The sequence below is a fragment of the Marmota marmota genome, unplaced genomic scaffold, assembly GCF_001458135.2.
Source record: "Marmota marmota marmota unplaced genomic scaffold, marMar, whole genome shotgun sequence".
NCBI lineage: Eukaryota > Metazoa > Chordata > Mammalia > Rodentia > Sciuridae > Marmota > Marmota marmota.
The window spans coordinates 14,599,199-14,624,172 of NW_026000048.1; the positions used below are offsets into that span (position 1 = coordinate 14,599,199).

General features: G+C 39.8%; 1 protein-coding gene across 26 annotated transcripts in view; it reads right to left on the reverse strand.

Moving 5' to 3' along the window:
• Positions 1 to 24,974, reverse strand: part of Kiaa1217 (KIAA1217 ortholog) — a 761,286-nt gene that overhangs the window by 231,180 nt on the left and 505,132 nt on the right. The window contains exon 1 of one of the 26 annotated variants that reach the window (XM_048812694.1): positions 23,633 to 24,963. The exons of the other annotated variants lie outside the window; for them this stretch is intronic. Within the exon in view, the coding sequence (XP_048668651.1) occupies positions 23,633 to 23,734 (102 nt within the window). The 5' untranslated portion in view covers positions 23,735 to 24,963. Of the gene's footprint in view, positions 1 to 23,632; positions 24,964 to 24,974 lie in introns of those variants that run through there. 26 annotated transcript variants of the gene reach the window in all.

The following is a 24,974-nucleotide window of genomic DNA, read 5'->3' on the forward strand; positions in this document are numbered from 1 at the left end:
AGTCCAACCTCTACCATTATATCTTTCAAATAAATAAGTGATCTTGGCAAATGAATAATTAGAGGAACCTTGGGGAGGAGGCTTCTAGGAAGCAGGTCTAATTATGTTATTTTTTTTTTAAGTGCAGTACTTTTTGAATGAAAATAAATTCCAAAGACGGGCTAAATTTCAATTGCACAATTATATTCTGCCAACTCAGTTCTTTTGCAGGCTTTTAGGACTGACCTAAGATGCCCTTCCAAACTCATGTGTTTCTCTCATGGCTACTAAAGGCCAGAAGGAACATCTTAAAAGAGAAACAAAACACTCTCATTCTATTACATGAAACATATTTTTATACATTTGAATTCTAAACAGTTTGGGAAATTGAATTGTGGCTTTATTTCATGAATTCTCAAGTAGTAAAACTGACGGCAATTCACTGGTCACAGACAGAGGTATGGGATTTGAAAGATTATCAGGGGTCAGATGTTCAGTTAAATCATGAGTTATGCCAGAATTCTTTATAAATGTTAAACCACTTATGTTAATGGGCTAAAAAATCCTATTAACAAATGTTTTTGATTTTTAACAAAATTCATTTCCATATTCACAGCAGGAAGTTACAGAGTTCAGACTATAAGTATCAAAGAATATAGTATTTTTTTATAATGAGCTTGGGGGAAAATACAAAGGACAAACAAGCTCCCTCCAAAGGAAAACTAATGCCTTTAATTGCTTCTCCAAGTAGTTTGTGATTATTTTCTATAATTAAAAACTTGATTTGTGGGCCTAAGTCATATCAAATGTGAAAGTGGCTATTCTTGGCTCACGAAAGCTCTGACTGACCTAAACATCCTAATTCAAAGGAAGTGAGAAGAGCTGAGAGGTAAAGGACAGGATGCTCTTAAATCCAAATTCATAGGCATGCATTGGGGAATTTCACATTATTTAGCTGAATTGAATATAATTATAATCCTCCATCTTATGATTTAAAGTGAAATAAATGGCTTGACCAGGTGGCCTTTCTAATTAGTGCTAGGGAAAAAAAATGGCAGGAGAACATGGGTTTTTTGTTTGTCAAATATTTGCTTTCCTGGAGGGGATAGAAACTGTAAAAATAGTTGCTTTGTAAGAAATTGTAAAAAAGAATCTAAGCACTAAGAGACTGGAGTAAAATAAAGTTATCCAGAATTAGTTTTGTTTTGTTTTGTTTTGTTTTAAATAGCCATTCCTTTTAGAGAAGGTAAAAATGTCTCTGGAAGACCTCCGAAGTCTCAAAAGTCAGAATCAGCAAAGGCAAAGACAAGATTAAGGGGAAAATATCCTCGAAACTTTCTGCCTCATTTCCCATCAAATTAAATCTATAATAATACCTCCCATTGAATCTTCCTTCCTGATTGACTTCTAAAAGTAGAGTCTTGTTCTTAAAAAAAAAAAACTCAAAAATTAAAAGGTTGGGGTTGGGGATGTAGCTCAGTGGTAGGGGCCTCGGGTTCAATTCACAGCAACACACACACAAAAAAAAAACAACACAATAATAATTAATTAATTAAAAAATGAAAGATTGGTGATTGTATTTAAGATCTCTTAAAATATGTGGAACATTTTGTTTGTAAAAAATATATGAAGTTACGGGCTGGGGATATAGCTCAATTGGTAGAGTGCTTGCCTTGCATACACAAAGCCCTGCCTTCAGTCCCCAGCACCACACACACACACACAAATATAATATAAGCATTCAGAAAATGCTTAAAACTAAATAACAAACTACTCAATTTTAAAAAGAAACAATAGGTGAAAGGTCTGACCAAAGAACATACCTTTTTTGCCCTGATGGCAAAAAAGCTTATGAAACATCACTTGTCATTATTTGTCACTATTGTCATCTGCCATTTGAAACAACAAGATACAACTGTGCATTTATTAGAACATTTAAGGTTCAAACAACAGGCAACCTGGAAGATGCAGAGCAAAAGGGACTCTCATTCATTGTTGGTGGAAATGCCAAAAGGTCCAGCCACTTGGAAGAGCAGTTTGCCAGTTTCTCATAAAGCAATTAAAAAGCTATCAAGCAACAAAAAGACAAGAATGAGTAACTTCCCAGTGGAGAGACCCAGCAAATGCTCCTCATCCTGTGATCAAGGTCAACCTCAGCATGTTAATTTGTTGATTATGTGTACTTTTGGTTTGATGTGACAAGGATAGCTCTTTATATCTGTTTCTTCCTACCCGGAACAAAATAACCCTAATCAATGTAGAAACACCAGACATGTCTCAACTGAGGGAGATTTACAAAATACCTCACCAGTACTCCTCCAAATTGCTGAGGTCATTAAAAAGAAGAAAAGTCTGAGAAATTGTCACAATCAAGGGCAGCCTAAGGAGATATAACAATCAAGTGTGAAGTGGGATGCTCAAACACATCCCATATTACAGACAGAAAATAATGATGGCAATCTGAATAAATATGAGATTTAGATAATATAATGCATCAACCCTGTTTTACTAATTATAACAAATTATACATTAATGGTGGAAAACTGTAACTGGGGTACACAAAAACTCTTAAGTTATGTTCACAATTTTTCTGGAAATCAAAAACTGTTCTAATATAAAAAGTTTATTGTAAATATACCAGTGAAGTCTTGAAAATTACATTATTTTCTACCAAACACTGCCTACTGTGAGTCTAGCTTTAATAAATGAAAAAGAATGATTTGAAATAAGCTATCAGCACACCAATCTAAGGAATATTAATTGGTCTTCACATGTGTTGAAATCACACTATTTGAATATGAATTCAAGTTTCTCTATTTGACAGTTTTGTTTTCTCACATAAAAAAATATCCATCTTAAGAATTATAATTAAGTTTATTGTTTTACCGAAATATTTTGTTTACCTATGAGAAAAGGTCATTTTCATCCTGGAATCTGAGCATATTTCAAATTAGTGGTAAAATTCTGTGCTTTTTCATTTTACTTCTTTACACCTTTTATTTTGCTTCACTGATATTATTCTCTTTCCTGTACCCCAGATTTCTCCAAAATTCCAGAAAGGCAAAAAATGTTTTGCTCCTTTCAATTTTCTGCTACATTTCTGCAAACAGCTTCAAGCCTTTTGTCTCTGAAACAAGGAATATCATTCTGTTCAAGGTCTTAGTACTATTTAGAATTTATTAGCATGAACCACATGAAACCGATAGCATTTGATGCATATTATATGTTGATGCATATAAATATCAACTTCACATGGTATCTGAAAGACTTTGACATTCCTTTTCTGGAAAAACAGGTATAATAAATGTGAGCAGAGAGGAAGAGCATCAACTGCTACCAAACCTATTATGAGGATGAGTCCAAGAACTCTATCCCCTCAAAAAAATGATAAAGGTCCCATATGTCCCATAGTATTTCAAGGAGTTATTTTTTCAGCAAATGAGCCTTCACTGACTGCTGCACACCATGAATTTTCAAATCTCAAGCATTAAACTTGGAGAACTGAATGGCCGAGGACCTTCTTAGAACATCTTAGCTACAACTACCAGATGAACTTGAGCTTTTTTGGAGTCCCTCTCATTTTTTTCTGTTCACTAACAATAGTATTTTTAAATCATTATAAAATATTTAGGATGAATTTTTCTCCCTCTGTCACTGCAAAAAGATAACTATTTGGTAAGTTTTTTTTCCTATTTTGCACTTATCACATTTTAGTTGTATAGCTTTCCACATAAATCCCAGATTCTTGATAAGCTCTAATTTAATTACTCTTTTAATTGTAATAAAATAAATATTTTAATAGCTATTTATATTTAAGATATAGAATCTATAAACTTTTCATTTATAATGTCTTCCTCATATGCTCTCTGCAAAAATCTTTGACTCCTTTCGCAAAGACTTCATTTTCTAGGAGAAATTTTCCACATACTCATTAAGTAGTAATCTCTCCCAGTTACAAGGCAATCTCTTCGCTTGACTGATATTGTAGACTTTTTAGTGATTTGTTAAAAAAAAATTATAAGTGAGCCAGATGCCATCAATGCCAAAGAACATTGAAATAAAGGATACTACTCAGCTCTTAACCCTGGCAAAGAACAGGATGTAAATCTGGTTCTGTTCTGTTTTACACATGGACAAAACACAGATACAAAAGAACCAAAGGAGAAAGCACAAGAGCAGAGAATTCCTATCTTATGTTTATGCTCTCTCTTCTTTTCAGTCATCCCTATTAGAGTCCATCCACAGCAGATTATCTGGTTCAGCTCTTTGTTATTCTGCCTTCACAGTTAACAACCTTCAATCCACTTCCAATTCAAAAACAAGGAGATGGTGGCCACTTATGGAGGTAATTTTTATCTAGCATGACTTGGTGGAGCATCGTAGTGGTAACAACCAAATGAATTTTGCAAGGCATATCTGACTATTGGAATTGGTGAGCTTGAAAACTGCTGTGTTTTGATTCAATTCTGATTGGCCTGATCTAGCAGGGTGATTCATATTAGCCAACCACCATTCATGTGAGGAGGGAGGAGCAAATCTGTCTGCTATTATGGCGGACCTATATGTCTGATGGAGAACAATCCGGGGCTCATTCACTTGCAGTGATAAATCCTTGAAGGCAGGGATTATTTAGTGTAGTGTTTCTATTGATTCTAGGATGCTCTATAAATTATGTGTTTAATTAATGCTTTCTGATGGAGATGATGACAGTTATGTGATGGTTTGTTACATAGCCAACTGGGAATTTCCATGATTGAATGAAATAAATAACGGATTCTAGCTGTCTATCACAAATATGAACTGACATCTCTGGTGTAAGTGAGATAAAAGAATTATAATGATTCCTAAGAGGCGGTAATTCTGCATTTACTGATTGAAGTCAGCCTCTAAAGTTGAGCAGGAGTAAAGGACAGTTGAAATGGGATGAATTTTCAGTTTGTAGAAGATCTGAATGTAGTTAAAAATTTATATTACTTGATGACTTGCTAATATGCTCATGAAATGTTGACAAATTTAAGATTAGAGTGTTCCAGAGATCCTGTTTTTGTCTAAAAATATCATAGATGAAAACTGAAAATAATAAACAAAAATGTTAACAGAGATTATTTCTTGAGGATCAGACATTTCCAACTTTGTTCTCCAGAATAAATAAAATTCTAAAGCTTATACTGATGCCACTTCACAAAACCAAACAAAAACCTAAGGAAATCTACCCTAACAAAATCAAATCTTGGAATTTAGAACAATTCCTTTTGAGATTTTAGTATTTTGCCTAAATATAACATGGGAATCATTTCTATGACCAAAAAAAAAAAAAAAAGACAAGATAGGTACAAATTTTCTAGAGAACTCTTAAGAACTGCCTGAAACAGTTTATGTTCCCATATAAGGAAGACTGAAGCAACCTAAAACCAAGAAAGAGTTTGTATGGCCTTCCCGGTCACCAGGACCTGTCAACATAAAAGAGGAAAGGAGCACTACCTCATCTAACCTCTCTATTAATCTCTAGTTAGATAACGAAAGCACTGGCTGTAAATGAGCAGGACTTTAAACCCCTTTATGCTGAGATGCCATTAACTTATAATACATTGAGGCCCAGCTGGGGTTTTGGCTGAGATTTAATGACGGGCTCTTTGAGTTACCTTGCTAATAAGATAAAGTGCATGTTGGACACCACATTCATTTTATATTCTTAAGCTTTCCATAAGATACAGGTCATTAACTCTATATCAATTTCCTCTGTAGAAACTACTTTAAATAAATGTCTCAAATAGGAATGCAATTTAGAAATCATAAGAATATGTTTTCCAAAGACAGAACTTAGGTTTACCAATGTGCATTTTAGATGGCTTTTGTCTAACCTTTCCTGACCCAGGAACTATAGCACAGATTTCTTCAAATTGTGGTCAAACTGGAACACAGTGGGTGCTAAGAAGTCTCCTTTCTGGTGCGCACAGACAGCCTATCCTTACTGGTCTTGCACAGGAAATCCTAGCATACAGATGGTTGGAAAAAATTGCCAAGAAGTCCCAATGTTAATTTTGATTGTTGCATACTTGCTGCTAACCCAAAGGGGTTCAAATTAAACTATCATCCATGTTATTGAAGGGAACAGTTATACAAGTAAAATACAACTGTATTGGCCTACAGAATGCAACTCTTTGTTCTATTTTATTTCCAAAATAAAAGATACAAATAAGACATGTCTAGAAGAGCTCAAATCCTATGTCTTGGGAGATAAATTTCATAATTCTCTAAAGAGTAACTTTTACTTTTACTAATTGCAATATACTTCAGCTCTTAGGTTTCAGTTTTGTAGTCCTTAGGCCTTGGTCTATATAAATAATTCTAGGAATGTCTTAATTTCTTAGAATACTTTGTCTCTATAAAGTCTTCACCATTTTTCTAAATGTGTTTTATTAAAATATAGTTTTGTTTTTGCTGTTATTAGTCAACCAAACTCAGAAAACTCTCTAACCTTTCTGTTCACCCTTACTTATTGATCAACATAACTGACCAATAGGTAAAAAAACAAAGAGGTTTCTGAGAGAATCCGATGCTTTCAATCATATGCCACTGTATACAGGGGCTGTTCTATGCCCTCATCCTGCTCCACCCACTCCTCTTGTTCATCATTCTACTCCTTCAGATTCAAATAATCTATGTGAACATGAGTATTAATACTCTAGCTCATGTCTCTCCTATATTGTTCAACTGCCTAATGATAGTTGAGTGTCCCGTATAATCCCAAACCAAACACAGTAGCCAAAATTTCTTATCCACCTTACCTTCTCTCAAACTGCTTCCTCCTCTTGTCAAAGATACCATTTTCTACCCCGATGACCATGCTAGAAACTGAAGAATCACCTTCAGCTCTGTTTCTCCTTCTGTATTCACCAAGTCCTATGGATTCCGTATTTACCAAGTCCTATGGAATCTTTAACACACCTCAGATCCATTTGCTTCTCTCCATCTTCTTACTCTTAACCTCTTTTATTCTAATTCAAGTTTTCCTGGTTCATGGCACAGATTATTCCAACAGCCTGATACCAAGCACTCCCATGTGCTGTCTTACAATTGCCTCTCTCACCCCCTTCTCCCATCCCATCTCCACTCTGCAGCTAGTGGCTTTTCAAAAAGCAGAGTGATCATGCCATTCAGCAGCTAAAACCCTTCCTGGCTTCCCATTCCTTTAACCTAAACTCTAGCTCTTCTATGCCCTCCTGGCTCTGCTTACCCCCTCTCCATGTTCTTCCAACTACACCCAAATACCCAACACATCCTGTTATGCCTGTGCTCAGGTGCCTTGACCCTTGTTCACATTCACTAAAGATCCAGGCTGTCTTCTCCCTTCAAGCCTTTGTACATGCTCTTCTGAGTGCCTGGAAGCCCAGTCCTTGCTCTCCTGCCTGCCTAACTCACATTTCCAGGTTCCTTGTAAATGTTTCTTCCTCATGGAAACGTTTTTGGGCTATGGGTTAAGAGTCATTTCTATGTGTCCTCAGGTAACCAACTTCTTCCTGTATCACAGAACTTATCACAGGTCTGTTCTAAGTACCTGTTCATTTGAAGACTCACTGTAAAAGCCAGTTTACCCTATCTCTCCTATTCCTCTTCTCCAGTCCAGGCCTAACACAATGCCCAGGTCAGAGTCACACCCACATAGTCAATGAATGGATGAATGCGACTCAATATCAGAGAGCCACCACTCACTCAAGGCCCATCATATGGGCCTTTGAACAGATCACCTCTTATCCACACCACTCTGCAAGTTGTGCACTATTTTTTGGACATTTTACAGACAACAGTCGGTGGGATTAAATAGCTCTAAGTCATACCGCTCATAAGTGAATTCAAAACCAGGTCTGCACAACCTCAAAATTCCTGCTTATCTCACTCCAAACAGTACCTCTCCCTGAAACTTGGACACAGCAGAATGCTATGTGTTGGGCCTCACAGAGTAATTCTCATCTGTCTTCTCCCTGACAGTCCTTGAAAAATGAAAACTTTCCAGAAGCCAGTGATTAGCTTGACCCTTCACAACCCCACTGTGGCTAGACTGTTCTTCTTCATGGAGCTCAAAGCCTGCCCCAAAGTAACTCATTGAGGCCTTGCTTCTACTGCTATTTTCACACAGAGTCTAAGAGATGGTGTCACCATGGTCTAGAACATCTCATCCCTGTCAGCTTCCTCCAGCTGCATAGACCATGCACAACAGGCTCAAAAGATGAAAGGCACACATCCATAGAATCACCATCCAGAATCCCAAGGAGAAAACAGCAAACACCACTTTATTTTGCATGGGGAAAGGTCCCTGACAATGGCTGGATGTGCTGCCGCTGTCTGTTTTATCTGTCCAAGGTATTACGTCAGAGAGAAGATGCAGGAATAAGTAGATAATGGGTGGCCCTGTTTTCCCATTCACAAGTCCCCCCTGGGCAGCATCTGTCCAAATCCTTTTACAAGGCTTCTCTCTAGGAGGGGAACTGTCACAGATCTGCTAGCTCCTGAGAGCCATGCCAGATTCAAACTCAGAAGCCCCTGAGTGATTGAAAGCCCATTTTGTAATCCAGGAAAATGCCATCCTCTGTGACCGGTGAATCCAGGCTGCGAGCTGAGATGGCCTGTGGTTCAAAAGCCGCCACCTTTTCATCAGGTTCAAGTAAAGACCTGGTTTGAACAAAGCAAGAATTTCCAAACTAAAGAACTAGGGATAAGATTCTAAGAGGATAAAACATTTTAATATAGGTTTAAAAGTTTTTGAAGAATTCAAACCCAAACTTCCTCAGGATTCTCATTAGCTATCTCAGGAACAGGGAAGGAAGCATGCAAACGAGGCAGAATGAGCCGGAATGGTAAGACATTTTATCTTTAGTAATTCCAAAAAGACCTTCATTGTTCGAAGGACACTGAAGCTGATATGCCATATAATTCCCTTTGCGCTTCTGTGGTACATTCAATGGTATCAATAAAACGGATGATCGGCAAACAGCATCCAATTCTATTTGTTATCCTCCATTCTTATTAGACTAACAACATGTAAAACGATACGAAATGAAATGGTCCTGATTCCAATGACCTTGTACCCCAATTCAATCAGTGTTCCACCAAATAATAGCAAAATCAACAGTATTCAAGCATCCAGATTTATGAATTCAATTCAGCTTTTCTTCCCCACCCTAAGCAGGCCTGGGTAGAAACAGAAATGGCCGGAACTGGGAGCAGCAGCTCCCCTCCCCTCCAATAACCCACTGCAACCCCACCAAGTCCACTGGAGGGTGGTGCATGAAAGGACAGAATAGAATCAGAGAAGCTAAGAATGCGAAAGTCAAGGCCAGGGCCCTCGATGTTATCTGGCTGTGGAACAAAAGGTACTCTGGAAAATTCTATCATTAATCAAATTGTACGAAGGCTAAAAAGTCAACGTGGATGGGGAGCATCAATATCATCTATAAAGGCTTAATAAGGAAAACAAAAAAAAAACTCAGATACTGGAAACTTCTCTGTTCTCAACAGTCACTCATCATTTGCTGGTTCTTTATTTGTTCATGGACACGAGCAGAACAGTGAATGATTTGGGTTGCCCAGTAAACACGTTCTCAGGTGGAGTCCAACTAAACAGTGCTCTGCCTTCTTGTTTCAGCTGTCCTACTGTAAAAACATGATCCTTTTTGTGGTCTATTTTGGGCCAGGTGTTTCTCTTTTATGCCTTTTTTTGTGTGAATGTGATTTTGTTATTTCAATGGTTCCCAAGCATAGTGCCAAAGCACCGTCTAGTATTCCTAAGTTTAAGAGGCTGTGCTTTGCCTTACAGAGAAAATAAGTGGGCCAGAGGTGCCATGTCATCTGCCTCAAGCACTCCACAAAGAACTTCAAAATAATAATGAAATGAAAGTAGCGAGGGTACGTTTTACTGCAAAGAAGACTGTTAGTGTTTAGCAGGGACTCTAGGTCTGTAGAGAGGAGAAGCAAGAAGGGAGAGAAACACTTAATTTGAGGCTTACTGTTTAAAGGATCCTCTCTGTTCACCCCTTGCAAATGTTAATGAGAATCTAATCTCTTCATAGTAACCACAGGGAACTTGATCAGTCTCTAAACATATTTTTTTCCCCTTTCTCTTCCCAGAGTCTCCACTGAATTGGGCAAAATCTCCTCTTGCATTTATTTAGTGTTGCTAAAACCACTCCTAGAAAATTAACTAGTTTTTAATCATTTGCTTCTCAAAGGATGCTCTCCATAAATAGTCAACAGACCCACTGTCTGTGGGACAGAAGGGTGTAGATTTTTATGCAGCAGGAGGCCTTTGACATTCTGCTAGCAATCTAAGACTTCCTTCTCAGAGCTCAGAGACCAGAGAAAGAATTGGGGTGGATGCTAGTCTCATGTTTGCTCTTTTCATTAAAACTTTTCAAAGAAGACTTTATTCCAACATGAATTTAGAAGAAAAAGAAAATGAAAGATTTTTCCTCCAGGCAAATAATTCATAAGGGCCAAAAAAACTCTTCAATATGACTTATTTCACAGGGATCACTGAAGAGTGTGTGAAAACAGATTTCTGTTGAAATTCCAGGATGTCTTTTAATGTCACCTCGAAAAAAGTAAAGGATTTCAAAGACGATTGTTAAGTAAATCCACTTTTAGTTTAATGGCTATCTCATTTTGGCTGGAATGTAACTAAAATTCATGTATGTGATTCAATTTGACAGGAATGAAGCTCTTGACAATCAGTCAACCTCAGTATTTTATTCTCATCAATGAGGAAGTAGCTAGATTAGGTTCCCTAGAAAGTAGATTTGGGACCTCATATTCTTCTTTCAAAGAAATGCTTAGTAAAGAAATTTCAGAACTGAAAGAAATCTTAGCCATCATTTAGTTATCTGTGCAAATTAAATATTGTTTTCTAATAGGTCAAATGACCAAGACAGTAAATAAATAAGTAAACAAGTGTGGTGGAGCCCTCACATTGAGCAAGAAGCAGCTCTAGGCTAGACCTGAGACCTCCTGCTGCTGAGGCTACATAGGCACATCCCTAAGTAAGCAGTGATTTTCCTGGTAATTTTCTTTATCTAATTTTACTACCTAAACACATTACCATTTGTTATAGAAATAGGACCCATCACATAGAAAGAAAAGGGCAGGCCTGAGGGACCTTCTAATCTCACAGGAAATGTTCTCCCCAACCCAGAACCCCTCCCATCATATTTCTTGATCTAGTGACTGGTCCCTATGGGTCTTGATCTCTCTGTACTTCTTGCAACCAGCCTAAAATGTAGGTGAGTTCTGCATAAACCTGACAATGAGGGGTACTTCATCTTGTAGGAAGCCAGGTCATTCTTTTAAATGAAATAATTTTCATTTGAAAAGGTTGGGGTCCAAAGACATAAAGGGTTAGAATGAGCTGTGCACAGGGAAGAAGTATGTTGAGACCCATGTATATAGTTTCATTATTTCTATTCTTTATTCCCTTAGTAAAAAGTAAGTAGCAACTAATAAAATGGTTATAGTCAGAACTGAAATTTCCAATAAGATTCACATAACACATTGGCTATATGATGTGGTTTTCCCAATATCTATAGCATTAAACTTCACTCCTAGGGGCATGATTACAAAACTCAGCATTACCGAGTTCCTTACCCTCCAGAATCATATATTTTATGTCAATCAAAATAGAAATAATCCTAAAATTAAAGGCATTTAAAAAAATAATTTTTATGCCAAATTGGAAAAGAAAGCTTCAAAAGTACTTTGAAAATGGAGCCAAAGTACCCATTAAAGGAAAAATTACAGGCAAATTAAGAATATGCCTTTTCCAATGACATTGAACCTCAGTAATTTTCTCCATGATGATCTAAAACCCTATAATTCTCATAGAAATCTGGCAATCTCATCCATTTCCCCTTGGCAGAATAAATAGACCAGTATATGGTGCGGTTTGTAGTTCAAAGAAATATTGCTTTACAATGGAGGTTGGGGGTACATGCCAGGACTACTTGAGTATCATCAAAAGAAAGAAATCTAAGCTATACTTCACATTGCTGTAGCTTAACCCACTGCCTTTATTTTTCATGCTTGCTAATTGGCAAACAGATGAAAATAAGAAAGATGTCATGATCCATGCAGTTCACTCTATTTCACTGGGCTGTATGCATATAAATTGCCTTTATGATGATGGAGGGATGGGTTTTAAGTATTTGATCTAATAGCCCCCAAAAACAGAATCACTAGAATCTCAGTGGGTGAGCATGAGTCACCTATGACACAATTCAATAGAGTGTCACAGTGTTTAGTGACCAAACCAACTCTTTACAGTAACAACGACCTTCAGTTTGGGTCTAGAATAATTACTCACAATGGGGAAGGTTTACTAAGAGAGAAATTAAAAATCAAATATACTCCCCTGGAAATCAAAGAATGTATTATGAATTTTCCATTACTAATGCTTTCACTCCACAATTAGGGAAAAAGTCCAGACTGCTGACTGGGGTGTACCTAGAAGTTGAGCACAGAAATTTGACTTGAATTCTGTTTCCATTGTCCACTCTCATGGTGAGAGAGACTGCCCTGATTTAGATGAGGGCCTACCACAGATGAGATGGTGGGAAGAGAGGAGATGAGAGTCCCTTTCTCTGTCTTTTACAAACACAGATGGAGAAATTTGTTTAGTATTTTATGGAGTAGAAGCCCCCAATCTAGGGATGAGTGTTTACACAATTATCTGCATTATGTGAACATTTCATAGGATTTCTTGAAGAAATTAGATCTATTTTATGGTGGGGGCTACACAGAACAAAGACCAAGGATTTCTGGTCCCAGAGTAAAACCAAATCCATACATTCTGCCTGCAGTATAGTAAGCCCCACAGAAGTGGGCAGATGCCTGAATCCAAATAGTAGCCTTCATGTTTCTGCCAAAGTATAATTTTCTTCCTATATTATTGCTTTTTGATGAATGTTTAAAGCAATCCTTTTTTAAATGGACAAAGCTTGGCAGGAGGTTAGCAAGTCAATTAATTGGCAGGGAGAAAGAAAAGCACAATTTTACACACCACTATTTAAAGAGTAATTTCAAATACAACAGGTTGTTAACATACTGTGCATATAGAAACGTTCGTCGGCCCAATTTTATGAAAATCCAGTATAAGAATATAAGAATTCTGATGTTTCTATCCAAACGAATCAGGGAGCAACAATCTGCATAGCATTCTTTCCTGTTTACCCAGTTTTGTTATTTTTTTTCCTGTTGTTGTTTTAGTTTAGATAGCAGCTTCTTGTGCTATAAGTGGAGTTTATGGTAGAGTGCCTGCCTAGAATGCCCAAGGTCTTGGGTTCGATCACCACAAAAATAAATAGATAGATATACAGATAGATAGCAGTTCCCCAAGTAACTGTTGGTTTGAGAGCACAGATGATTAACTGCTATGTGGGGAGCTGCAGAGTTAAAGGGTTGGCTACCACTGTCAATTACAGGGTAATCAGAAAGCATACCATCTCTTTAATTAAATGTAAGATAATGGGAAATGCAATTTATGAAAAACAACCCACACCAAAATATCAAGACCCCATTTATTGTGGAGGGGCAGGCAACCCTGCAGTAACACAAGCAGAATATCAAGTCATTTCTCAACCAACATTATGCCTAGATGAAAAGAAAACATTATGCTCACTTCAGTTGGTGAAGTTTTCTCTTTCCAAAGTATTGTCACTCCTATTAAGTATTAAAATACTCCAAAAATAATTTGACTCTTTAAATAAACCTACTTAACCTTATTGCCATTGTATCATGCTTTGAGGATCAGTTTAAATATCTTCCCTTTTCTGAGAGAGAGTCCTTGCATCTTGGGAGAACTCTTTCCTCTTCCGGGTTCCTATAAACCTTTACTCATATGACCAACAGAAGGTTTATTTCAATGGTTCTGTGTTTACCAACCTCTGCCAATAATGTTCTCCTGGATAATATTAATGGTCTTTATTCATCTTTATGCTCCCAGCAGCTACATGAATTCTTGGCGATTAGAGGATGTTTAATAAGAGTTTATGTAATTATATTTACAGAGAAGATGAATGGCACAACGTTATAAATAACTCAACCTCATTGCAATAAAAACTGACCAATTCCTACTCCAAACCTTCACCTCTAATAATACCCATGACAGGATCTCAATACCATTCTGGCAGATATCTTTTGATCCCTGTTATCTAGTCACAGTGGGGAGGTGCTGATGAGTAGCAGAATGGCCAAAAAGTAATGGTTCCAGAGGAGAAAAGATGAAGTATTTGGACACTTCAGTAAAAAATGATTCGTCTTCACAGCTATACAGATTTGGGGTTGAGTATAGTGTGGCCTTCGAAGCTCTGTATAAAACACAGCATCTGCCTGCCCGTTCTTCTTAGTAATCTTATTTCATTCACCTTCTCCTTTTCTAAAATTAAGTCTTAGAGCTTAGGATTTAATTTCTCTCTGAATTGTTTTACTTCCGTGATTCCTCATTTCACCCCAAACGATGTCAGTCTCCCATTAAGCTATTCCTTCTCTTTTCTTTAAACTACTCAATGCCCTTGTAGCTATTTAATGTTTTATCCCCCCCCCCACCATGCTACAATATATAAGAAGATAGAAATATGGTCCATCTTGCTCAGTGCACCCACTGCCCAGGAGAGTACCCAGTGTGAAATATAGACTCTGTTTATTTAGTGAACAGAGGGAAAGGGGAAGAGGGGAAAGGAAAGCTTTCACATGAAGATAGCAGAGACAAAGATGATAGGATGGATGTGGGAGCTATGGTCGCTCGCCCAGTGTCCCTCCCCCCTCTACTCTTCCACCTCAGACCTTTATCAAGAAAGGAAAGGTTTCATTCAGACGATGTCTTGGAACAAAGCTGAGAAAGACAGCCAAGAAGGAGGCTGCCTATCTCCATATGGGACAGTAGACATTGTCATGGGATAAAGAAGTGTGAGCTAATATGAAGATGATAGCCACAGTGTTGTCAGATAAAAAGATTTTTTTTTTAATATTCTTAAAAGGTTCATCCATTCATGGTGGCCTTATCAAGATGAGTGTTGTATCAGCAGATTTAGTGAATTTGAAACCATTTGTAAGATCAACATAAGTATCATGTATGGCTGAAAAGATGAAGTCTTTAAGCCCAGAAAAATGATGACAGTCATGACCCATATCCTTGAAATACAGAGGCTAACAGGACAGTGAGTTCAGGCTAAATCAATTTAAGAAAAACTTTGATGATAATGAACTGGTGCGACAGATAATCCCTTTCCCTGTTCTTTACAAATCATCTATGTTGTTTTCACAGTATAAGTTCTTATCCTAGCTGTCCTCTGAAACAAATCTTTGGAGGAAAAGACAGGAAACATGTTATCACTCACAGTTCAATGGTTTCCTGGAATGTTCTGGGCAATTCCCTTTGTGTGTGCCTCCTCCACTCCCTCTCCCTCCCCCCACTTCCTTCTCCTTCTCCTCCACCTCCTCCTCCTCCTCCTTTTTTAAACTCTAAAGCTGGTCTTACTAGTTCAATACCCACTTCACCTTTCATCTGGTTACACAATGGTGTCGACCTGGTAAAATTCAAGCATGTCTGCTTTTGTTCCATCTTGCCTACCCCCTTCCCTAATTACCACTTAGGTATGTGTTCACTAGCAGTTCTTTAAAAAGACACCTTCCTCCTGTTGCTTTGCATATTTCAGACATATAACAAAAATAGGGGAAGACAACTTTGAACCCGGTATTCACCTTTATTATATATGTTCTCCCTAGCTTTCTCAGAGCCGAGAAAGAAAAATCATACTGTATTTGTATGGATTTGGGGTGTCTGTGTGATAGAGTACAGTAGGCTCTCTGAAGCCACAGGTTGGTTCTGCATCTGGAGATGCATTTAACCATGGGCCAGATATACTGGAGAAAAAATTGTACTGTGCTAAACAGAGAGAGACTTTTTCTTGTCATTATCCCCCCAATATTATAACAACTATTTACATGCCATTTACATTATATTAGGCACTATAAGTAGTCTATTATCTAAAGTATACAGGAGGATGTTGGTAGGTTATATGGAAATACTATACCAAATTACATCAGGGACTTGAGTAACTGCAGACTTTGGTATCTCTGGGGTCCTAGAACCAATCCCCCATGGATACCAAGGGTCAACCATATATCAAGCACCAAATATATAATCATGTTACCAAAACTTTAAAACTCCTCTCAAACCTACAACTCAATGGATAAAATATATATATACATATATACACACACACACACACACACGCACATATATACACACACACACATATACACACACACACAAATACACACATATATACACTTTTTTTCATAATAAAAATGTTAGAGGCTTTCCACGCCACACAATTGGACCATAATCCACTCAGTTGGGTAAATCTAGTCTGTAACAATGTCAGTCTCAAAAGGAAACAATACCCTCAAACCTAAAACCTGAAATATTTTGTTGTTAATCACCCAACAGACGAGCAACGGATCTTTGACTAGAAAGTAGGCAAATGCCTTCCTTAGAGTCCAGATGAATCAAAGAGGGACACTAGATTTAGGCATCCAAGAACCACAGTGTCCTTCTTGGAGATCCTGAAGACAGCATTCACACTCTCCCTCAGTGGGGCTGAAACCTGCAGGACACAATACAGTGGCCTGGTGTGGCAAGCATTTCCTGCAAGAGCTAAGCACAATGGGAAGACCCAAGACTTTGCCTGCAAGTCTCCCCTGCCTTCTCCACCCCCGGAAATGGTCTAGTGTTTTGCACATTTTTAATTCTAAGTCACCTCTTCAAGGACATTTCCCTAACAGCAACAGAGCAGTAGTCATCATTATTGCAGAAACACAACTGGAAAGTTTATAGAAAGATGCTAATCTCTTGTGTATATTTATACACACAAAGAAAAGTGGGTGAAGCCCTGGCAGGCACATGCGTGTTCTCACGTACCAGCCCAACTCTGGAACAGAGAAGGAGCAAGACTGGAAAGAATGGATGTCCTCAGAGGCAACACCAAGTGGAGCCTGAGACACTCACAGATGAGCCTACTTATCAGCAGCATTTTCATTGGTGACTGGACGTTGGCCTCCATGACAATGAACTGACTGGAGAGTATTTTAATAAGGCATTTTATCTTGAAGAAGATCTCATGTAGAACTTCCAATTCACATGGCCCCATAAATTGGGACTTTACTGGATGTTTACTTAACAGTCTCTCTGATGGCAATATTTGATCACCTGGACTCTCAGGATTTGATCGACCACTGTTTCACCTTGAGTCCTTTTTTCCTTTTGTGATTGTCAATGGATATGTGCAATGACACTGGGAAGCTCCTCAGAGCAACCTATCATGGACTTCCCACAGCCATAAATCACCATTAGCATTGCCTTCGATACCAACCCCAGTTCCTTTGACCTTTCTATCCCTTTTTTCACTGTCATTGCCTCTTTCCTCTTTGAATCCTCTGCAATGACTGGGCCTATTGCTATGATATGGCTCCAGCACATTACAATGATTCTTGAATACCAAAAGCTCTTTTCCTATATGCACAGGCATGGAGGAGCTTCTTTCTTCCTTGAGTCTGAAAACTTGCATGTCAGGAACTGGATTCTGAAAGGCCAAATCATTCCATCAACTGTGTCTTGGCTCAGTTGCTTGAAGAGCTCGGATATCTAAATTTAGATTTTCTTCCCCATGGCTTAGCTTAGGCAAATATCCCTCCCAGGCAAAATCTATCATTAGGATTCCCCTGTTAAAGCCATCAAAGCCTGGGAGAAAGTACTTACCAAGTCCCAAGTACAGAATTAGAACTTAGACCCATTTCCCACAGAAATAATGGAAAAATCAGAGGACAGCAGGTCAGCTCAACAGCAGAATCTTTACTTGCCCTTCTGTAGGTCAACTTGGGAGGCTGGTGCCAAATTCCACATAACCAGTTTAAGAGACAGACCTTCATAGCAATAAACCATCAACGGGGAAAGCATAGAGAAGTATTGTCCTTGTGCAATGGCACAGAAGTATTGATGCATAAGGTATCTGTGGCCTTGAGAACCACCACCTAGCATGAATTAAGTGATTACTTCATATAGTTCTATAACTTTTAAAAAATAGGCATTTTGGCCCTCCATCTCCAATACTATGAATCCATTATTACTTTACCACTCCTTGTGAGAGTCCTAAAGTAAGAATAGACACTTCAGTTCACACACAGAACAGAGGAGGCAAGATTAAAAAAAAATTAAAAATAAAAAAGTCCAGTACTTAATGACAAGTCTAGACAAAAGGGTTGTAGTCGAAAGTTGTTCACAGATGATTTTATATTTCAAAATTCTCTTTTAGAACATTTTGTGGCTTAAGAGTGTAATTATAATACAAATGTTGATTACAGCAGGATTGATTATAACTGGTTAACAGCCACTTTGGGTTTTTGTTTTTCATAGTAGCTGCCCCAGGTCAGAGGCTTTCTAATTGCCTTTAGAAAGCCCAAGGAATATGTATGAAAACGTGCCACCTGAAGCACAGCTGCTTATTTCTGCATCCCCCTCCTAATTCTTCAAAGAGACCTGACTCTCGACCTCATTTTTCTACCTGGAACTGCGTGCGCACGAAATCCAAACTTCTGATTGTACTGCGAGAGTACTTTGATTTAAATTATCTTTCCTTCCTCCCTGGCCTCTCCTAACTGAAGACTAAACCTTTATGTTTTCTTTACAGGGTGAGAAAAACAAACACAAGGAAGGCCCCTCAGTTTCCTATGGGCACGGAGCTGCAGGACTGGAATTTTAAACCCTGGGGAAAATAACCAAATGCAGACACCTGAGCTCTTTGGGGCGACTGAACCAAACACAATGGATAGAATCCTCTGGCCTTTCAAAATCCAGCTTCCCAGGAGAAAGAGTTTCCATTTTGGCTTGTGTGTGTATTGGGGGCTGGCCCTGAGGGGCTAGGGAAGGAAGTGGTGGTTTGTTGCCTTTTTTCTCAAATCCTTCTCTTTCTCCATTTGAGAGAGAAGATGGCCCCTTCTACAAGGCACAGGCTCCCTTGTGATTTTGTCACCTTCAAGGGTGCTCAGCCTCTAGACACAGGGTGTGGTAGAAACACACATTTCAATTCCAGGCTCTAGAACTTTCCAGAAACAACCTCAGAACAGGACCCACATATAATGGCTGTACTCTAGCAAAGTTCCTATTAAGGTAACTCCAGCCAGGGGCAGTAGTGCAGGCCTGTAATCCCAGTGGCTCGGAAGGCTGAGGCAGGAGGATCGAGAGTTTAAAGCCTGCCTCAGCAACAGGGAGACGCTAAGCAACTCAGAGAGACAGTGTCTCTAAATAAAATACAAAATAGGACTGGGGATGTAGCTCATGTGGGTGCCCCGAGTGCCCCTCAGTTCAATCCCCAGTGCGTGTGTGCGCACACACACACCAAAAAAAAGGTAACTCCAACTGATCTGGCCGACATTATTTTATTTAGGAAAAATGATAGGAAATGGCCAAAGTTTTATTTATGAACATCGACATTCTCCCTTATCTTAAAAACAGGCTCACACACATAGACACACAGGCAGACACCGCACTCTCTTTTTTTTTTCAATCCCAGAGTCCCTGGGTGGCTAATCTTAGCTAGACTCTCATCACAATTGAACAGGGTAGAAGCAGCTTAACTGCCTGCCACGTGCACATACTGGAATCAGAGAGTGGTTCATCTTCCCAGAGCTGCCCCTGAGCCCTGGGCTTTGAGGGGAAATAACTTCCTGCGGAAGGGTATCACCTTTGTTAAGACACAGTGCCGATGGGCATCACAGGCTCATTGACACCAAAGCTCCAGAAGGAGGGAATTGCTTGTGTGCTGGGTTTGCTCACTGTCATGCGCGGGTCTAGGCGACCACTCTTGTGCTGGGCCCTGATTCTCAGCCTGGACCTTGGACAGATTGGCTTTTTCATTCACCTTTCACTTCATTGTGACAGTTAATTCCAGATTTTCAAAGCCAATCAGGGTTCCGAACATGCTGTCTTGGTGTGTGTGTGTGTGTGTGTGTGTGTGTGTGTGTGTGTGTGTATCTGGGGTTTGGAAAACAATAAATAATCAAATATAACTTTCTCTCTCCCACCTGCAATCACTTTCCTTTTCCCATGCAGAATCTGCTTATGTAGACCGCTCGTGATAGAAGGCACTTATCAGAGTTCTTAAAGACTGATACAAGCCCTGGGAAATATGCACCTGGGAGGAAACACCAGTGGACTCCCCTGGCTACCCGTGTGGCCACTGAAGGAAGAGAAAGGTGGGAGGCAGGACCTGAGTCAGAATCAGAATACTCATCCACCCAGATCGTGTCAGAGTGCACACCAGCTCCCCTGAGACTGCTAGATCATCCTGCCTTATCCATATCCTTCTGCCCTCCCTCCACAAACTCATTAGCCTGAGGCAGGAGGTCTCCCAATTCCACATCTTTGACTAATTCCTTGTGTGTCCCTGGATAAGTCACCGGAGCTTTCTGGCTTCAGTGTCCTCGTCTGTCACATGGAGAAGACTGAAAATACCTTTTAGCTCTTACATCTTTGGTTCGCTGAGATAAATTTGGACCTGAGTTCACTTGGATTCTCAGATCAGGACAAAGACTTAGCTGGGCGCGGTGGCACATGCCTGTAATCCCAGCGGCTCAGGAGGCTGAGGCAGGAGGATCACACGACTTCAAAGCCAGCCTCAGCAACTTGGGGAAGCCCTAGGCAACTTAGCTGACCTTGCCTCAAAATAAAAAATAAAAAGGGCTTGGGATGTGGCTCAGTGGTTAAACATCCCTGGGTTCAATCCCTGGTGCCAAAAAAAAAAAAAAAAAAAAAGTCTAAGATGTAAGTAGGTGGTCTTACTTTGACAAGCAAAGAGTCTTAGGACCCCATGATGGAATCAGGAACCCATGAAGGATACTGTATCCAATGTGGGCTAACCTCAGGTGTCTGTGAATCTGTGTGGACTATGTGACCAGCTTAGGGGAATTCTGAGCACTATTCCCTTGTTACCTGCCATCCTTCCTCAAGAAGAAGCTCATGCTTCTGGCCAGCTGTTTCTCTAATAAATGATACCTACCTTTCCATTTTCTCAATACACTAAAGTTATAAAAAGCCATTAGAAAACCAGGTAGAAACTGAATGGCCTCTCCCAAACAGAATATCCTTAAACCCCCTCTTCTAGCAGGAGAAGAACTAAAGTCTCTGTGCAGAAGCCTTTACCCTAACCCTTCTCATTTTTTTTTTTGTCCATTTTTTCTTGCTGTAACAATATTCTTGACACTGAGATATTTATCAAGGAAAGATGTTTACTTTGCCTCGTGGTTCTGAAGGCTGGAAAGTCAAAGAGCAGGGCTCCAGCGAGGGCCTCATGCTACTTCAACTCATAGCAGAAAGCAAAAAGCCACACAAGGATCCAAAACCCTAACCTGCTCTCACAGTAGATAATCCAGTCCTTCTAGAATTAATCCAATCCCTCAAGATTAAACCAGTCCCACAAGAAAGGCATTCATCCTCTTAACAACCTAGTCACCTCTGAAAGACCCCACTTCCTGATACAACATGGAAATTAAGTTTCAGTGTGAGTTTTGGAGGGAACAAACCATATATAAACCTTAGCATCTATTATGCCACTCTATAGTTTGGACCTGGAATGTCCCCTGCCCCTGTACCCCCTGTGTTGAAGGCTCAGACCCTGGCTGGTAAGGCTACTGGGAAAGTGGTGGACACTTTAGGAGATGGGGCCTATTTGGAGGAGGCAGGTCACTGGGGGCATGTACTTGAAAGTTGTATCTTGTCCCCAGTCTTCCCCCTAATTCCCAGCTGCCATCAGGTGAGCAGTTCTACTCTACCATACACACACTGACATGCTGTTCTGCCTCACCACCAGCCCACAGTGATGGGGCTAGGCAAAATGGACTGAAATCTCTGAAACTGTGAACCAAAAGAAATATTTCCTCCTTTGAGTTGATTTTCTCAGGTATTTTGTCATAGCTATGAAAAGATGACTAACAGCCACCAATATGATGACTGTGTATTTCCTTACCTCACTCTGCTCATATTATCTTTAAAAATATTTTTTTCTGACCATCTTGGTTCTATACATTTATATGGGCTCAAACTCTGCCTGTCTGAAATATCTTTATAGCCCTTCTAAGTTACTGGATCTTTCTTCTCTTCTCCACCTAAATGACCAGCAGCTGTTTTTCTTCCTGTGACCATATTATGTACCTTATTCTGAAGTGACTCTTCTTCAACTCAACATTCCATTTCTTACCCCCAACTCCTTCTGCTGCCAGGGTCTCCTCCTCAGTATCATCTCAGCCCAAAGAAGTCTGAACAAAGCATGCTAGGCCACAGAATTAGCCTCCAAACCTGAGATAGTAGCAGCACAGTCTTAACCAAAATGTTCAAATGCTCTAAAACACAACACACACACACACGCACGCACACACACATACACACACCCCCATATTGCCCATAATTTCTATTAAAATTTAAAACTCGGGCTTATTAAAACCACAGTTGGTTCAGTTCTTTTAAGAAAACTCTTTTTTTTTCGCCACTCTGTTCCTATAAGAAACTTGCTAACCAGGCGTCGTTTCCTAAGGTTTCTTTCCAGAACATCTTCATTCTGGCAACAGGAAGACAGGCCCATGAAATAACAGATCAGATACAAGGATCTGTCAAATGAATCCCTGTTCTAGGGCTTCTCTTTTTTTGAAGTTTTACTTTTTTTTTTTTTCCTACGTGGGCTTCAATGAAAGTCTCTCCCCTGCCTCCACTATCTCAAAACATTTTCCTCGTGGGAAGACAGATGATGAACTTTTCAGCACTGGAAAGCCTGGAGGCTTCTACCATCCGAGCTCTGAGGACTGTAGGCGACTGTGACAGATCAACACCGTCCTCATGCCGTGTCTAAGTCAGGCAGGAACAAGATGGAACGTGCCAAGCCTCATCCACGCTTTGAAAAGGTGAAGCAGCCCAGTTCCAGGGCAGCAGTGCGTGTGTTTAAGAAATTCTTTGGGCTGGGGGTGTAGCTCAGTGAGACGGTGCCTGCCCAGCACGTAGGAGGGCCTGGGTTCCATCCCCAGCAGCACAAAAAAAGCAAAAAGCAAACAAACAAAAGCAAAGTGTTAAGGCAGAACCAGAGGGAGAAGAGGAAGTAGGGAAAAGCAGCTTTTTTGACTTAAAAAGTTTTCACCGGCAGCACTGGGTTTGCTAACTTTCATGGCATTTCCAAATCAGAAGAGCACAGACACATGATTTCAGAGTCCAGCAAAGTGAGATGCATTGATTACACCCTACCTAGAAATAGTCTGTTAGAATCAAAGAAAAATGCTTCCTTTCTTTGTGCAGCAAAATTAAGAGATGTTTCAGAATAAAGGAAAGCAATTTAATTATCATTAAACAAGGTTTAACTGCTTTGAGCAATCATCCTCTCACTGAGAAGCATAATTGAACTTAAAAGAAACCTTGTGACCTGTGGCCCTTTCTGGCTCCCACTCAGCAAGAATTGGCCAGGAACCACCCACTTTCAGGTGAGTCGCCCAGGTGATTGGGAACATGACACAGCAGGCTAGGGACCCCAGAGAGGAAGGCAACCCCCACCCCTGAATCACACCACTTCTGTACCTGGCTTCTGGCTGGTGCACTCCGGGGCCCCCGACAGCAGAAACACATGAGCCCTCCTTCCTTCTGTGGCCTTTCCCCCAGAGGACAGACTGGAGGCTCCATGTCCACATCCAGTAGTGGCTATCGGCCAGACCTTTAACCTTCTCAGAGCAGTCAAGAGCCTGGCCCGAGAGTGACAGGACCTGCCCCCTTCACACTTAGCCGGCCTTCAGTCTTACCCATTCCTTCCAGCAAGCTGTCCTGACAGACAGGCTCAGGATTGGAAGTGTGATTCACAGGTAGAAAATACTGGTTTTTCATTGCTATGCAGATGCGGACTGGGTGGGGTGGGGTTTAGGTAAATCCGGATGTAGACACCAAAAAAAAAAAAAACAAAAAATAAAAATGAAGGCAAGAATGTGACTCTTTTTCATACATCACACCTGACCAAACAGGCTCCACCCACATGCCAATCACTGAAGAAATTAAAGTGAACAGAATGGTGGGAAGGGGCCACTTACAGCTTGCAGGTATATACAGAGACAGTTAATATTCACAAGCGATGTGAGATTAGAGACAGATTTTTATGTAATTCATACCCCCCCCAAAAAAAAAAACCTTGATCATGGCTTTATCATCAAGTGGCCAAATAACCAACTGTCTCAATGCCAGTGTTGGTTCAAATTGCTTGAGCCTGAACAGCCATGTACGCATGGTGAGTCTGCATCCCTTGTGGCCATATCTGCCTCTAAAATATGCTATTTTGGAACTTCTAGAACAGGAGAATAAAGGGGTGGGGGATATAACACACAAATGCCTGAGACCCACCACATTCTTGATAGTGAGGTTTGGGTCACCCACAGCATCTGACTGCTGCTGTCACAGGGCAGCTTCTGAAGAGCAAGACATGCTGTTCAAAGGTCAGAGTCAGAAACCTGGATTCCAGGTGTTAAAGGTGCTAGTGGGAACTCACAGTCCTGGGGCTGGGAGTGTAGCTTGGTGATAAAGCACAGGCTTAGTATGTGCACAAGGTCTTGGGTTCAATGCCCAGCACCAAAAACAAACAAAACAAAAGCAAAAACCAGTGCCTACATTGCTTATCTGTTCTGCCAACCTTCACTGGGTATATTCTGATTGCCCAGTCTGAGCGAAGACAGGGGAGAAACTAAGAGTTGGCTCCTTGAAATATACATTATTTATTTTTTTCCCACTGAGAGCAGATAAAAAGGCAAAGGTTTGATGTACCATTAAGTCACTTGAAAAATCCAAACTCAAGGATTCATAACAATGTATCCCATTTCACATTACTGCATCAATGTATAGCTTTTTTTTTTCTTTTTCTTTTCTTTTTTTTTTTTTTTTT